Genomic DNA, 15,732 nt, shown 5'->3' with positions numbered 1-15,732 from the left:
CTCGCCTCTGGTTTCTTTTGGTTGGGTGGCCCAGAGCCAGAGTTCCACCTCTCTGGGGATGGGGACACACAGTGGGCTCGGCAGCATCTGAGTTCTGCAAGCTGGTGGCCGCCTAGCAGTGACCTACTGCGGATCAAGCACTCGGACTTCAACAGTCCTCAGCACAGAAAACAAATGAAGACGCAGCCGTGCGGGGGGAACGGCTGCAGGGAATGGGAGTTCATGGTTTTCACTCTCCGTGTCGAGTGCTTGAAATTTTCCTTCAGGGGTTGTAAAATGTCAGGAGTTGCCCCAAAATTAAGTCCTCAAGCGCTATACAAATGCCCACAGTGGAGTCTTTAAGAGCATTTTGCCTGAATTCCTACAATTCTAATGAAAATTTTGGGGAGAGGGGGTTAGGGACAAGGCCAGAAGCTTGAAGGTCACGCGTCGGATGTCCTCTTGCTCCAAGAGGCAGCCGGACCAGCTCTCCGGACTCTGCACGATCCGCTCCCTCCCCGCAAAGACAAAGATTCACCAGAAGCGTTTCTTCTTTATAAACACAAGTACATAATGTTTATTTGAAATTCCAATTTATTACAAGTTTACCCTTTAATGGGGCCCTTCCTCCTTAAAGACAATTAGAAAAGAAAAAAAAATAAAAAACAAAACCAACCACAAACAGTTCAGGTGTCACTGAAGTGGGAACACAGGAGTCTCACTGCGAACAAGAACAGACCGGCTCTGGGGTCAGAGGCGGTGCGCGGTGCCGGCGGCTGGGATAATGGAACTGGAGCATCAGTGCTAAGCCCGAGCCTGTGGGAGCAGGGGCCGGAACCCCATCCAGCAGCCACTGGAGCAGACCCCCAGCCTCCAGGCAGGGCAGGCGGGGTGAGGCAGGGACCACACCTTGAAGTTCTGTATTAAGAGGCTTCATTCTCAAGTTCTCGGAGCTGCAGTCCCCTTGGTGGACAGCTTTTCCCTTAACTTAAATAGGTACAGAGGAGCTGAGGTGCTCACATTTTCTAAATTCAAAGCTGATAGAAAAGAAAATTAAACCCTGTTTTGCATTTTTATCAAAATCTGCCATAAAAGGGAAAGACCACGAAGTCCCGCCTCACTAGAAGGACTGGCGCCAGCGGGAGGGGCCGGGCGGAGCCCCCCCCCCCCCCACCGCCCCGGAGGGCCCCGGACCCTGCCAGATTCAGCTTCTCGATCGGGGAGCTCCACATCTGCATCCGCATCCGAGTCCAGAACAGGCTCAGAACAGGCTCGGGAGGAGGGAGGAGGCGGCTGGAGATGGAGAAGGCAGAAATGGCTGCCAGGGCAGGCAGAGGGACGTCCCCGCCCCGCCGGGTCCCCGCCGCTTGCCCCGCGGAGGACGGGCTGAGGGAGGCGCCGGGCGAAGTAAAGCAAACACGTTATCGTATAAACTGTACTGTACATGTGCCAAAGCAAGATGACAGGAGTATTTTACAAGATGTTCTTTATACAATATCACTGCTGAAACAAGCAACTTTCGGTAACTAGAAAAGTCCATTTAAAAAAAATTAAACATTTAAATTCTTCCTGCTTTTCTTCTGCTCCCCTAAGAGCTTGTGTCTGGTGTGTGGGTGGGCTGGGCTCCAACACCCCTCTGGCCAGATCCAGCCAGGTGAAGGTCACGTGCACCATGAGAAGCAGGGCTCCAGTCTCTACATGAAGTGCCTTAGGTTCTTTGTGGGTTTTTTAGGTTTTTTTTTTCAGTTTTTTTTTGTTTTTGATTTTGTAGGGGTGAGGTGGGGCGGGAGAGGGGCGAGAGCCGTCACAAAGAAGGGGAGGGGTATTCAGGAATGGCTCCAGGACATGTCCCTTTACTCTGCCAAGAGCAACAACTCAGAGGGCACGAGTGTCTCCTGATGCCGGTGAACACCGAATGCGGAATGGCACTCACGGCTACCGTCACCTGAAGGGGGAGGGGCAGGACGGGCTTCAAGAAACAAGACTGTGTGTAAAGAGAAATTAAAAAATCCACACCGCCTCCCCGTTTGGCCTGATTACCCCGACCCTTCCGTGGAATGCTGTCCTCCCTCCCCGGAGACCAGAGGCTCGGCACTGTCGTGGTGGCCAAAGCAGGAGGAGCCGCAGGAAAGAAGCAAGTCAAAGGATGTGAGCCCACAAGAAAGCCATGCCCTTGGCCTCTCCCTGGTAGCTCTCAGAGGGCTAAGGCGGCCCACTGCCCACAGGAGCTCTGGGCAGAGACCACCAGCCCAAGAGCAGGCTCTGCAAAGAACTCTGCCTGCTTCGGGCCCCCCGGAGAGCTGGGCAAGGCAGCGCGAGCCCGGGATGGCGGCGTTTCCGGACTCCCCGTGGCCTCCTCCGTGGCCTCCTCCCTTCCTCGTTCTTCGCCGTCTTGCTCTCCCTCCCCCTCCCGCCCTCCCCGGCTCTCTCCGGTCCCCCCACCGCCCTTACCAGGGCCCCGCCTCTATTTCTTCTGCCTTCGTCCCCTGGACTGTCCAATGGGCTCGGACTCACTGTCCCCTTCATCTTCAGCAAGCCGATCGGGAAACTTCTTGCGTTTCCTGCGGACGTACGGGTGGCCGGGCAGGTGTTTATGCAGCAGAGCCACCAGACACTGCTCGGTCTTCACCATGCAGGTCAGCACGTGGCTGCCTCGGCAGTTGTAAAGCTCGGCATTGGCAAACACTTGCTTCATGTCGGCGAGAAACTCCTGCACGGAGCGGTAGCTCCCACAGGAACACTTGTTCTGCATTGTCTGGAAGTCCATGGGGTGAGTGACGACGTCGTAGTAATCCTCAGCCTCGTCTCTGGTCACGGGCTCCCTGTGGAGAAGCAGCGAACGGAGATCTGAGCGCAGCCTCCAGGATAGACCGAAACCTGTTCTCGGACCACCACTCCCACGACACCCAGCCGGCGCGGAGAAGGCGTGCTGACCCCGGATGACGTGCGGCCTCTGCCAGTCTGGGGCGGGACGCCGCCGACACTCAGACACGGCCTAAAGAAGGATCAGGGCCGTCCCTAGGGCCTCTGCTCGGCAGCCCCCCAGCAGCTGCCTGTCTGCACGCGCGGAGCGCCCCCAAGTCTGGTCCTGCTCCCCGTGCCCGAGCATGCCCCACGCACCTGAAGGGCCAGCTGAAGCGGTACTTGACGATCTTGTGGAGGATCTCCTCACACTTCTGCAGCTCGAGGCTCTGCCTCCGGGAGCTCCGCTTGGTCTGAAGGACCTGGCACCCGAGAAAGAGACACGTTATTACAGGTCTAACAGAACAGAAAACTATATATCGTTTGAAAAGAAGAAAAAGGAAGTTCAACCACTGTCTCGGAGCAGAGATGGTCAAAATCATCTGGCGCTCAAGGCAGGGAGCGCGCTCAGCCGGGGGCGGGGGGCAGCCACAGCCCCATCAGCCCCCCGCCCCACCCCTGCGGACACTCCTCAAAGTGGACACTCCTCAAAGCGGCAGAGGGCAGGCAGCAGCTGCCCTGGTACAGTGGTCCTGCCCGAGGTCGGCCAGAGAGGCCACCGTCACCAGCACACCAGTGAGGGACAGACCTGGGGTTACGGGGACCACCGGCAGCCAATACTGTGGGGCTGCGGCTCTGAGGAAAGCAAGGCCAGAGGTACGATTCCTCTACCGCGCCCTCCTGCTTAGCACGCGGGAGCTAAGTGGCGGAGGAGGAAAGGGTGGGCATCCCCTCCAGGGAGCCATCGCTGCTGTGACTCAGCGATCAGAGCCCCAGGCTTGAAGGGTTAATTAGGTCTGGGCCAGCAGAAGCATCTCGCAATGCCCTCGAGCTCCCTAATGGCTTGCTTTATGCCCCCAAACCACCCCTAACCCAATTTGCTCTGCCAAAATAAGTATGTTTCCAGGAGCCTCTTACTGTTCTTTAAAGCTCCAGTGAAATCTGAAAGAAATCCACTAAATTTACACTGGCTGATGAGCAGAGGGGAGGCTCTCGCCCCTCCCGCAACAACTGTGGGCAAAAGACCCGAGAGCGACTGAGGCGCCAACATTGCTGACATTCCCACAACGGAGGCCCAGCCCCTCAGAGCTGCTGGAGACACATGGATACTATTTTAAAAGCCTTAACGAGTCACAGGCTGCCTATTAACTCGGGGAGACGACGTCCGCGGGCTGAGCGGGGGATGCCGGACATAGCTGCTCCTGGGGGGCCGGGGCCGCCGGCTGCCTGCAGGCCCGCCCGTGGGCCGCGGCCGCCTCCGAAAGGGGGGCCCCACCTGTTGCCGGCCGGACGCCCGGGGTCACTCACCAGCTCCTCGACCTCCGCGTCGTCCACAGGCGGCGCCTTCGGCCGAGACTTCCTGGCGGGATGTGGCTTCTTACCCGGCCGGCGCCCCGGCCTCGCCGCCGCGGGGAGGCCGCCCTGCTTGGCCCGGGCCGTCTTCCGAGGTCTCACTGAAACAGAAAATGCGGACTTCAGAGCTGACGGGGGACAGGGGAGCACATCTGCGGGACGCAGAGAGCATCTGGTCGAGCAGGGCGACAGCTCCCTCTGATCGTAAGGCGCTCCTGCCCTTTCCCTCCTGCCCCGACAGGACACTTGAAAGGTGCAGAAGGAGACGCATGGACACCTCTCGGCTGCCGGGGCCCTGCCACACGCCCCTTGGGAAGGCCGGTCCCTTCCGAACAGCACTGCCCCGCCCCGCCCCGATCACAGCTATTCCCTGAACGCGCCTCTGAAGGGGCCCACGGCGAGGCGGCGCAGGCCGGGAGAGGCCGCGTGCTCAAGTGTGAGGTGGCATCTGGCTGGAGGGCAGTTCCCGCCTCCTAGTTCCCCAAGGAATCCCACACTTGCCACCACCATCTTCTGAGAGCAAAACCAAAACCTACTCGAAGTCGTTCTCCGTGAACCCAATTTAAGCTCGGCCCAGTCCTGCTTTCTTGCATTTCTGAAAACCAGATAGTGGGCCAGGCCACTGTCATAAGAGCTTTGCCCAGCACCCCCAAAGGGAGAATAAGGAATACAAAGGTCCCCAAGATGACCCGTGTCTCAGGCTGACAACAGGTAGTCGATGTCAGACAAACCAACATTTCTCAGTACGTCCCCAGGGAACGACACTCCATTAGGATTAGCTCAGGGGCTCCTGGGGGACTCAATCATTAAGGGTCTGCCTTCGGCTCAGGTCATGATCCCAGGGTCCTGAGATCGAGCCCTGCATTGGGCTCTCTGCTCAGCTGGAAGCCTGCTTCTCCCTCTCGCATCCCCCTGCTTGTGTTCCCTCTCCCGCTATGTCTCTTGTCAAATAAATAAATAAAATCTTAAAAAAAAAAAAAAAAGGGCTTCTCCACTGAACACATTTTCCCTTCAGAGTAGGGAGGTGATATTTGTACAAAGAGGTATACAGAGCCAGTGATGGAGAGAATCAATAAACAATGTTTCACTCTACTTCTAGACCCTGATAACCCTTCACTGGCTATTTTAAGGTCTCCAAGCTCAAGGCCAGGCAGGAAGAGAGAAGCAGCAGCTGAAACCAAGGATGAGACTCAGAATGCTAGAGATGGCCACCAACCCAGAGCCTTGAGGTGGGACCCAGGGAACACCACATTCCCGGTAGCCTACACGGTGGAGAAGACAAAGTGCTCTCAAGTACCACCACTTCCCAGACTCCTTAAGACCCTAGAAACCTAGAGAGAACGATTTCTTGGAAAGAAAACCGTTAACTTGCAAGAGGAAAGCATCCACGACTCTGAAAACCAACACAACGAGCACCCTGTGACATTCGGGACCTAGTCCCGAACAGGCCTGCACCCCAGTCGCTCTCTCTGGCTAGCAGACGAAGTCCCTCCGGAATCTGGGGTTCAGGGACTACAATTCTCCTGACCCTGGACAGCTGCAAGATCATGCCTGTGAACAAACGGAAGGAGCCCTCAGGAATGAGAAAGGGAAGGTGTTCCCAATGGAGAGAGCCCTGCACGACTGTGAGGACGGGGTGGGCGTGCAAACCCAGACCGCTCCGGGTTTTAGCGGCGCCCCTGCTGCAAGACTGGTCAGGCCAAGCATCTTCTCAGGCTCCCAACGCTCCGAGTGCTATGACCTTGGGACTGTACCATCTCTTCAAAAGCTCATCAAAATCTTGGGGCACCTGGATGGCTCAGTGGGTTAAAGCCTCTGCCTCTGGCTCAGGTCATGATCTCAGGGTCCTGGGATCGAGCCCCACATTGAGCTCTCTGCTCAGCGGGGAGCCTGCTTCCTCCTCTCTCTGCCTGCCTCTCTGCCTCCTGCCTCTGACCTCTCTCTCTCAAAAAAAAAAAAAAAAAACAAAAAACAAAAAAAGAAAAACCAAAACCCCTATCAAAATCTTGATCTGTGATCTCTTCCCACTAACCCACAAGGAAGGGTCTGGTCTGTTCTGCAGAAGAGGCTATAAAGGGCCAAGCTACAGGGCTTTAGGTTTACCCAAGAAAATGACTCCTGAAGAATGGCCATTAGAGAGTAGTCAAAGAGGTTAAGTGTAAAGAAGAGCCCCCCACGCCTCCCCTCGGGCATCTAGTGAGAAACAGGATCTGAACCTTCCTACCAACCACCCGAAGCCATGAAAAAACTAGTCTTCTCTTTCCAAACTAGCCAAGCTAGGCCCCTGCACACGATGACAAAGAGGAAAGATCACTTCTCTGAAACCAGCGCTGCAGCAGAGGCCAAACCCGCTGTTAGGAGAGGCCCGCAGGCCTAGGTCTTCCCTACCCCCAGTCCCCACTGTCCCCACCCCCTGAGCGGCCTGCCCCAGCAGACTGTACATGAACATAAACACATTTGGGGCTCTGAATTCCACTAAATCTCGGCCCGAATGTTCTTTTTTTTTTTTAAAGATTTTATTTATTTATTTGACAGAGAGAGATCACAAGTAGGCAGAGAGGCAGGCAAAGAGAGAGGAGGAAACAGGTTCCCTGCGGAGCAGAGAGCCCGATGTGGGGCTCGATCCCAGCACCCTGAGACCATGACCCAAGCCGAAGGCAGCAGCTTAACCCACTGAGCCACCCAGGTGCCCCTCGGCCCGAAATGTTCTTAAGACCAAGCCATCCAACCTCCCACCAGGAAGGTGGTTACTTGGCACCTTAAAAATCCCTCTAAAACCACAGCAGCGGAGTCTCCCCACAGCCACGAGAGAGAGAGAGCAGACGGCCCGACGGCAGAGCTGGGTGGGCGGCTACTGCCAACCCGGGCCTCCCAAGCCAGCCCGGAAAACCCTGAAGGCGAACGGGACCCTTACATCGCAGCCCGGCCACCTCGTAGTCCGCCTCCTCCTCTTCCTCCTCCTCCTCCTCCTCATCAGCGCTGTCCTCATCTTCGCTGTCCTCAGAGGCGGACTCTTCCGTGTAATTCCTGGAGGGAGGGAAACACAGATAGGGAACGTGGTTCCAGGCCCAAGTGGTCCTAAGAAAGGACGCAGTCCCACGGGGAACCCTCGTCACAGACCGGGCAGAGCTGATGGCGAGGGGAGGGAACCGGACCCGAGGCGAGGACACGGGCGCCGGCACGAGCGCCCGAGCGTCAGCAGCAGGCCTCCCCCGCCAGGCTCTCCTCACATCAACCGATACAAAACCTATTCCTTTTGTCTCACAAAATCACCCGGATAATGTGACATTTCAGCTATTAAAAGCTGCTCCCAACTCTGGGCGGACCGAAAGGATCAACAGCCCGGACAGGTGTTCCGCCACCTTGATGGCCTCCCTCCAGGAGCGGAACAGCTTGCGGGCGGCCGTCACAGCAAAGCCGTGGTAATCCCGGCTCAGAACAGCTGGTGCAGAGCCCCGCCATCTCAGGGCAGTGCGCCTTACTTGGCTCCAAGTGCTGCTCGGGGGGACGAGAGGAACCGGGGAGCGCTGAGAGGCGGGGTCATGGTCACACAGCGCTGCCCCCTCGGAGACCCGCCAGAGCGCCTACGAGCTGCCTTTTCACCACCTCCAACTGCAACATGGGAACATCGCTACTAACTCGGCAAGGCTCGGGCATCTTTACGAGGCCTCACTGGGATGAGGATGAAGACCAAAGCACGGCCCCTGCCCTCAGGACACTAACACCCTCGTGGGGAGACGGTCCCATGCCAGGCAAGACACACAGAAAGACTGAGATGGACGCTTGGCTGGAACAGAGAAAGAATCAACCCTAAGAATTTAAAAACCTTTCACAAAAGCAGGCCCATTTTAGGCAGGCCCCGGGCCAGTGCCTCAGCTCCAGGGAGAGGGACCACCCCCAGGCAGGAGGCAAGCCCAACAGGCAAGGATACGTGGGGGAGGGCGGGCAGACAGCACACGGCAGCGGCGAGGGGCTCACGAAAACGGAGGCCGGAATTGTGTAAGTCTCCGAAACGAGGCCAGGCAGTTTGGACTTGATTCTAGAGGCGATGGAAAGACTTAAATTTCAGGATAGTGACATGAGCTTATCTTTATGCCTAAACTGTTCTGGTGCCCCTACCACAGCTGGACGAACAGGAAGGGGCAAGCACTGAGGTAAGGAGCTGAGACCCTCCGAAGGAGCCCGGAGGAGAGATGGAGGCGGGCGACCGACAGCAGGGACCACGGAGAGTGGGCAGCAGGAGATGGACTCCTGAGACGTCTGGACACGGAACCGGCGTCAACAGAGCACGGAGGCCGAGGGAGAGGAAGATGTGCAAGCCGACCCCAGAGTTCTAACCATGATAAAGAAGGGGAAACAACAGGCATAGGTAAGGAAGGTCATGAGTTCCAGGACTCTGAGCAGGGGGTGACTGCAGAAGTCATGGCGAAGGGGGCAAAGTAGAAGCGTAAGGCAACGGGAGAGAGAGATGTTATCTGAGAAGGTATGAAGCCGAGATACAGCTCACGTCTGGTAGCGAAAACCAGGAATGTCAACATCGAGCTGAAATGAAATCAGAGCCCTGTGAGCTCCTACCGTAGGAATTCCAATGATCAGGCTCCGTGTGCAAAAGATGAACTTAAACTCCTTAGAATCATTCTGTTTGAGTAACTACAACTTAACTGTGAACAGCCATTTCACTGACTGGTTTCCGAGAGAAGAAATTCTCACCTGCCGCGGGAGTTGCGCCTGGCAGTCGCAGGCTGGCAAGCAGGGCACTGCCACTCGCCGTCTGGGACCTCGTAGAGGGCGGGCCTCAGACAGAACAGGTGGAAGGCTTTATTACATTCATCGCACAAGATCAGCTTGTCGTCCTCACCTGCAAGGGGAGAAACCTGTGTGACGGCACTGCTGGGAGCACGGCGGCGGTCAGCCAGCTGGAACGAAGAGCCACTCGCCCTCCATTAGCACCATGGGGGAGCAAACAGTCCAGCAGAGTATTATCACATTTTTTTTCCTAATGCAGTCACTTCTGAAAAGAAGTGTAGCACAGGGATGCCGGTGGCTCAGCTGGTTGAGCGTCTACCTTTGGCTCGGGTGATGATCTCAGGGTGCTGGGATCGAGCCCCGTGTCAGGCTCCCCGCTCACCAGCAAGGAGTCTGTTCTCCCTACCCCTGCTCGTGCTCTCTCTCACATACACAAATAAAATTTAAAAGAAAGAAAGAAAGAAAGAAATGTAGCATAAACTAGGCTACTGGTAATTTAAACTCAGGCCTTCTGACTTATATCCCCAAATCCAGCTCGGCTTTGGAGAGGACAGTTAAAACATTTATGAAGCAGCAGCAAAAGCCAAGTCACGGCAAGAACGGTCCCTGCTCACCTCCCGCTAAGAAATGAGCCCCGTGAAGGATTACATTTACTGCCTGTCCTCTTCCTCCGGCCCCGGTGCTTCCCACCTCCCATCTGACATGGTTTCTCTTAGAGCACCTGGTGCCCAAAAGGCATGGAACGGACATGACACGGTCACCCCCCTCCCCAGCCTTCGCTCTAGAACAGCGTTCAGAGCAATGAACAGGTTCTTCACAGGTTTTTCTATCCTTGCGAATTAAGCCCTAACCTACCTCACAAAATAACGTTAGCCACCGAGGAGTCAATAGCTCGAGGGCTATTAGTCATGAAGTTCCTTTCACACGGGTTCTAAAAGCTGAGTCCCAAATGCCCTGCTCTGGGAGTGTGGGCCCCGCGGGAGTGTGGAAATACTGCCCTCTGCTGGCACACGGCTTACTTCACGAATGACTACAAACTCCAGGAGAGGAGAAAAGAGATTTAAAATTTTAGGTTGATTTGTCCCCTGCAGAAAATTTAAAGATTGGAGAGATAAACTGCTCTTACCCTCAAACTTAAGGAACAAAGCGCTTGCTTTGATTTACTTCATGTAAAAGAGCATTTTACAGACCTCTGGAAGAGGGTCAATCTGTCCCACTGTACTTCTAAGTTAGGTGCCCTTAATTCTTCGGGGAGAAATACCTTTGGAATGGAAATTCTAGTGCCTACTGCACTCAGGTAAGCCACACTGATCTCAACATACCTTTCTTTCGACAAACTTTGCATCGAGCATTCTCTGCGGACATGTCCCACTTAATGCAGGCGTCCAGCATCCCAAGCAGCACGTGCATCCGGGAGAAAGTCTGAGCCTCACGGATCGCCGTCTTCCACTTTTCCAGAGCAGATGCGACCTGAACAAAGCCCAAACCGGGTCAGCGTTACTACAATGACCTCAAGGACATGACACACAGATTTTTTCACACTGTATTGGCACAGCAAGCACTGAGCGCTAGAGCAGGGGAAGAGGCGAGAGAATGCGGAGTGCGTTCCCCTCCGAGAGCCTCTCCGTCCCTCACGCATTTATTTTACAGCAAAAATCAAGGCTCGTAGGAGTGAGAAAACTTGCCAAAGGTTACACAAAGAATGAAGGGGTGAGGGGTGATGAGAGACCCGTCTGTCCCAATGAAATCCCCTTAAAGATTCAGTACCATTTAAAAGCGGGAACACTTAGGGAAGGAACCCTGTCCTGAACTAACACAACTCTGGCTAAAAAGATGACGGGTCTCTGCAGTACGTGCCACAATCCCAGATCACAGGGCCTGGACATTACAGTAAATACCATCTATAAAGCATTCGACAACACTTAAAAATATTAAGTACTGGGATGCCTGGGTGGCTCAGTTGGTTGGACGACTGCCTTCGGCTCAGGTCATGATCCCGGAGTCCCAGGATCGAATCCCACATCGGGCTCCCAGCTCCACGGGGAGTCTGCTTCTCCCTCTGACCTTCTCCTCGCTCATGCTCTTTCTCACTCTCTCTCTCTCTCTCAAATAAATAAATAAATAAAATCTTTAAAAAAAAATATTAAGTACTGATACACAGCATTCCTCTTGACTTTATCACCAACTTCTAACTAAGTGAAACTTTCAGAGGGCCAGGGCTTAGGCTGACTTCTTTCTGGGCAGTTACTCTCAGCATAACAGACACTGCCTCCTCCCATCGTGAGAAAATGCAAATTAATTCAGAATGACCCAGGGAAAACACAGCTGGGACGCAGAAAAATATCAGGAATTTCAATGATAAAACACAACCCTCACTTATATATAAAATAGACATTCTAAGGAAAAACAGAAATGTCATTTTAGGATAATTCACTTACTTCTATTACCGTTTCTTTAGTCAAAAGGTGTTTTTTTTAGGTGTTCAAAATATTTCTTGCCTAAATGATCAGGTAAGCATCTGCACAGACAAATGCCTCCACAGGCGGAAACCACCACAGAGCGGGTGCCTGGGAGCCAGTTCAGCATCTGCCTTCAGCTTGGGTCACGATCCCAGGGTCCTGGGATGGAGCCCCACATCTGGCTCCCTGCTCAGCAGAGAGCCTGCTTCTCTCTGTGCCTGCCGCTGCCCTTGCTTCTACTCTGTCCCTCTCTCCCTCTGACAAATAAAATCCTTAAACAAAAGAAAGAAAGAAAGTAAAAGAAACCACCACAGAGATGGGCAAAGGTAAGGCCCAGGCCCTCCCTACAGCAGAGGCTGAGAGATGAGGTCATTCCACCATCATCCACTCTGTGGGGGCCATATGCCTTAACCCGGTTGTGCGTGCAGTGAAGTCCAGGGCGCAGTGCACTGCTCGGGCAACTGGACTAGCTCTAGCTAGCTGACCACCCCATGCTGCACTGCCCTGCCCCACGCCAGGCAAAGGCGTCTATTTGAAGTCAGTCTTCCTCCTACAGGAAGGGCTAGTTATGCTGAAGGCCATCGGCTGTAAAACTGAGCTGCCAAGGGACACTGAGCTACTTCTGAAGCCGTGGTGGGAGGGTTGACAGACGGGAACAAAGGCTGCCCCTCCTCTTTCTTCTGGAAACAGAGAACCACAGAGAGCTCTGTGTGCATAAATTCCTAAACAACGAGAATACGTAACATAAACACAACAAAAATGAGAGGCTGCTACAACTCTAGTACAATCTGGCCCATTCCTCAACCCCCAGTGCAGCTAGTTCAACACCTGCCCTCAAAACACAGCGCAACTGCCTTCTGCCCCCAACTGTGAGGTCCACACCGCAGCTGGCCTCAGGGCACTGGAGAGCCGACATATGCCACCACCCAGGTCCTCTTACTGTGCGAACAACCCATATCCCGCCGATGGAACGTGGATTTAGGAATTTTAAGTCCAGTCCCTACACAGAGTGCCTACTTGGAACAGGCAGAACACACACGGCTAAAATGGGCTTTGCTGTCCTCTAGTGGACTCTCAGATGCACACACATAGGAGAAAGTCCTACAGCAGAGAGTATTGCCTTTTACTTACTTCCTACGAACGTTAATATCTGCGCCCTCAGTGGGGCAACCAGCCTCATGAAAACCCAAGCAAACCACCACCAGCACCCGGCGGCTCAGAAGGCAGAGCGCTCAACTCCCCACTTCAGCCCAGGCCACCACGTAGGCCGTGGGACTGAGCCCAGGTCAGGCTCAACGCAGGGTCTGCCGGAGACTCTCCCCCTCGGCGCTCCTACACTCACACTCTCTCTCAAATAAATCTTTTTAAAAACCCTGAAAGGTCTTAGAAGGAAGTTATTTAATCTCATTTTAATACATATATAGTTTCTTTCTTTTTTTTTTTTTTAAAAGATTTTATTTGTTTATTTGACAGACAGAGATCACAAGTAGACAGAGAGGCAGGCAGAGAGAGAGAGAGAGAGGGAAGCAGGCTCCCTGCTGAGCAGAGAGCCCGATGTGGGACTCGATCCCAGGACTCTGGGATCATGACCTGAGCCGAAGGCAGCGGCTTAACCCACTGAGCCACCCAGGCGCCCTGCATAGTTTCTATGTTAACAAGTTCACCTTGTAAAGAAAAACCATGGTTTTACATGTATCTGCAGAGCTATACAACTATCAACATCACCTTAATTCAAACACTTTCATCACCCCAAAAAGAAAACCTGCGCCCCCACTAGCAGTCACTCCCCATTCTCCGCCCCAGCCTACCACTTCCCCAGCCTTAAACAACCGCTCATCTACTTTTGGTCTGGATATTTTCTACTTCTGGACCTTTCATATAACGTGTGGCTTTTTGCGACTGCCTTCTTGAAGCATAATCTTTCTAGGGCACACGAGCAGTGTGTACCAGTACTTTATTTACGAGTACTTTACTCCATTTTCAGTGCTGGACATTCTTCCACCATATGGATCAGACACATTTCTGTTTATCCATTCATTGGGTGATAGAATCTTGGTTGTTTCCATTTTCTGGCTATCATAAATCACACTGCTAAGAATATTTGTGCACATGTGTATAACTTTCATTTATTAATTCCGCCCAAGGTCTCGCAGCAATCTGGGACCAGGTCTCTTTCACATCCCCACGACAGCAATGCTCCTGACGTTACAGACAGATAATCACTAGCGTTCGGTTAAACCACCAAGTTACCCACCCAGACCAGCCTAGATTCCAAACAACCTCTCATTCTGAGGGTAAAACATTGGGCACTCAAGATTTGAAAGACCATCCTGGTTTCCCATGATTGGAAAAAAATTCCAAACAGGCTAGCACATTAAAACAAAAATCCCACCAAAACAAACAAAACCCACACCATATTCAAAGACAAGGAGCAGCCATCGGCGAGGAGAAAGCCAATTTCAGTTCAATCCAACCAGGCCTGTGGCCCCTTCCATGACTGGATTAACTCCTGCTTATTCTCCAAACCTCGGCTGACAAATCTGCCCCTCTGGGGAGTTCTCCCTCCCTTGCCCCAGGGTCCCTCACAGGTAGGCGGAGTCCTGCGCTTTCTCGCCAGGACCTGTCACTCCACCACAATCATCCCTCCCCCTCCGACAGGACTCTTGGAGGGCAAGGACTCCTGGCTTCTCCCCGTCACTACAACCTCTGGACTCACTTCAGGACTGCCCAAGACAAGCCTCTACCCGCTGGGTGCGACAAGATGGAAATAGGAAGGGGGAGAGAGAATTCACACACAAAGGAAAGGATTCTATGGAATAATGGCTGGGACCTCTCCCTTAACGCAGTGGTTTCATAAGCTTTTCTTTGAAAGTAATCTGATGCAAAAAGCTAACAGACAAAACAGGAAAAAATGGAGCTATTTATTCTAATAAAGACAAACCAGAGAAGACATAATGTTCATCAGTAAGGAATCAAGGAGCTGAGAAAACAACATAGATCTACATGGACTGAGTGGGGGAGACACAGAATATGTTGATGGGTAAGAGACTGCAGAATGCGACGCAGATGATTCTGTTCTGTAAAATTCCAGTAGAACTATCTTCATGCGCGCCTGGGTGGCTCAGTGGGTTAAAGCCTCTGCCTTCGGCTCAGGTCATGATCCCAGGGTCCTCAGATTGAGCCCCTCATCGGGCTCTCTGCTCAGGGGGGAGCCTGCTTCCCCCCCACCCTCTGCCTGCCTCTCTGCCTACTTGTGGTCTCTGTCTATCAAATAAATAAATAAAATCTTAAAACAAAACAAAACAATCTCCGTGTACATATAGAAAACACAATGAACTATGAAGAGTGAGATTCCTGGGGAGCAAAGCTAGGATGCGAATTGTGTCACATCTTACCTACCTCTCACACTGGATTTACTTAGAACGAGCATGTTACTTTTAAAACTTAAAAACCAGAAAACTGGATATCCACATGCAAAAAACCGAATTTAGACACTTCATCTACAAATATTAAATCAAAATGGATCAAAGATTTAAACGTAAAAGCTAAAAACTCTAAGACAGGTAGAAAAAAAGAGGGGAAAGACACTGGATGTGTGACGCTGAATTGGCAAGTGTCCCCTGGACGCAACGGTGCAAGCAGAAGCAGCAGAAGAAAACGGGTAAGGTGGAATTCACCAAACTGGAAAACTTTTGTGCATCAGAGGATGGCATCCACAGGATGAAAAGGCAGCTCACAGGATGGAGAATATAGTTGCAAAATTATACAACTGATAAAGGATTAATGCCCAGAACATATGAAGAACCTACATAACTCAATGACAGAAAGACACAATCCAGTTAAAAGACGGCTGACGACTCAGAGACACATTTCCCCAGAAAAGACAACGGCCGACATGCACACTGCCCCTCACTAATTACTAGGGAAATGCAGATCAAAACCGTCAACTACCACCTCGCATCCATCAGCAAGCCTCCAATCACAGAAAGACAGAAAGAGAACGTGACAGGCGCTGCCAAGAATGTAGAGAAGCGAGAACCCCGTGCACCACCATCGGGCATTGAAAATGGTGCGGCCGTGCGGAAACAGGCGGTTCTCAAAGAAGCTAAAAGAGAATTACTACACGATGCAGCAGCTCTACCTCTGGGTATAGAGCCAGAAGAGCTGAAAGGAAGAACCGGAACAGAGAGCTGTACGCCCGTGCTCCCAGCAGCATTACTGGACGCGAGGGCCA

The 15,732-nt window shown here is 53.0% G+C and overlaps 1 protein-coding gene across 4 annotated transcripts in view; it reads right to left on the bottom strand.

The window, feature by feature from the left end:
• Positions 1 to 525: 525 nt before the first annotated feature.
• Positions 526 to 15,732, bottom strand: part of BAZ1B (bromodomain adjacent to zinc finger domain 1B) — a 67,914-nt gene continuing 52,707 nt past the window's right edge. For 2 of the 4 annotated variants that reach the window (XM_045074964.1, XM_045074966.1), the window contains 6 exons: positions 10,362 to 10,509; positions 9,004 to 9,151; positions 7,208 to 7,320; positions 4,249 to 4,394; positions 3,100 to 3,203; positions 526 to 2,801 (listed from right to left, as the gene is read on the bottom strand). In XM_045074964.1, coding sequence (XP_044930899.1) covers positions 2,444 to 2,801; positions 3,100 to 3,203; positions 4,249 to 4,394; positions 7,208 to 7,320; positions 9,004 to 9,151; positions 10,362 to 10,509 — 1,017 coding nt within the window. In that variant the 3' untranslated portion in view covers positions 526 to 2,443. The other 2 variants (XM_045074965.1, XM_045074967.1) reach the window with 2 other exon arrangements.

The sequence above is a fragment of the Mustela putorius genome, unplaced genomic scaffold, assembly GCF_011764305.1.
Source record: "Mustela putorius furo isolate JIRA1106 unplaced genomic scaffold, ASM1176430v1.1 tig00000139_pilon_pilon_pilon, whole genome shotgun sequence".
Lineage (NCBI taxonomy): Eukaryota > Metazoa > Chordata > Mammalia > Carnivora > Mustelidae > Mustela > Mustela putorius.
Note: the sequence above shows the minus strand (reverse complement) of the source record. Positions and strands in the feature narration are given on the sequence as shown.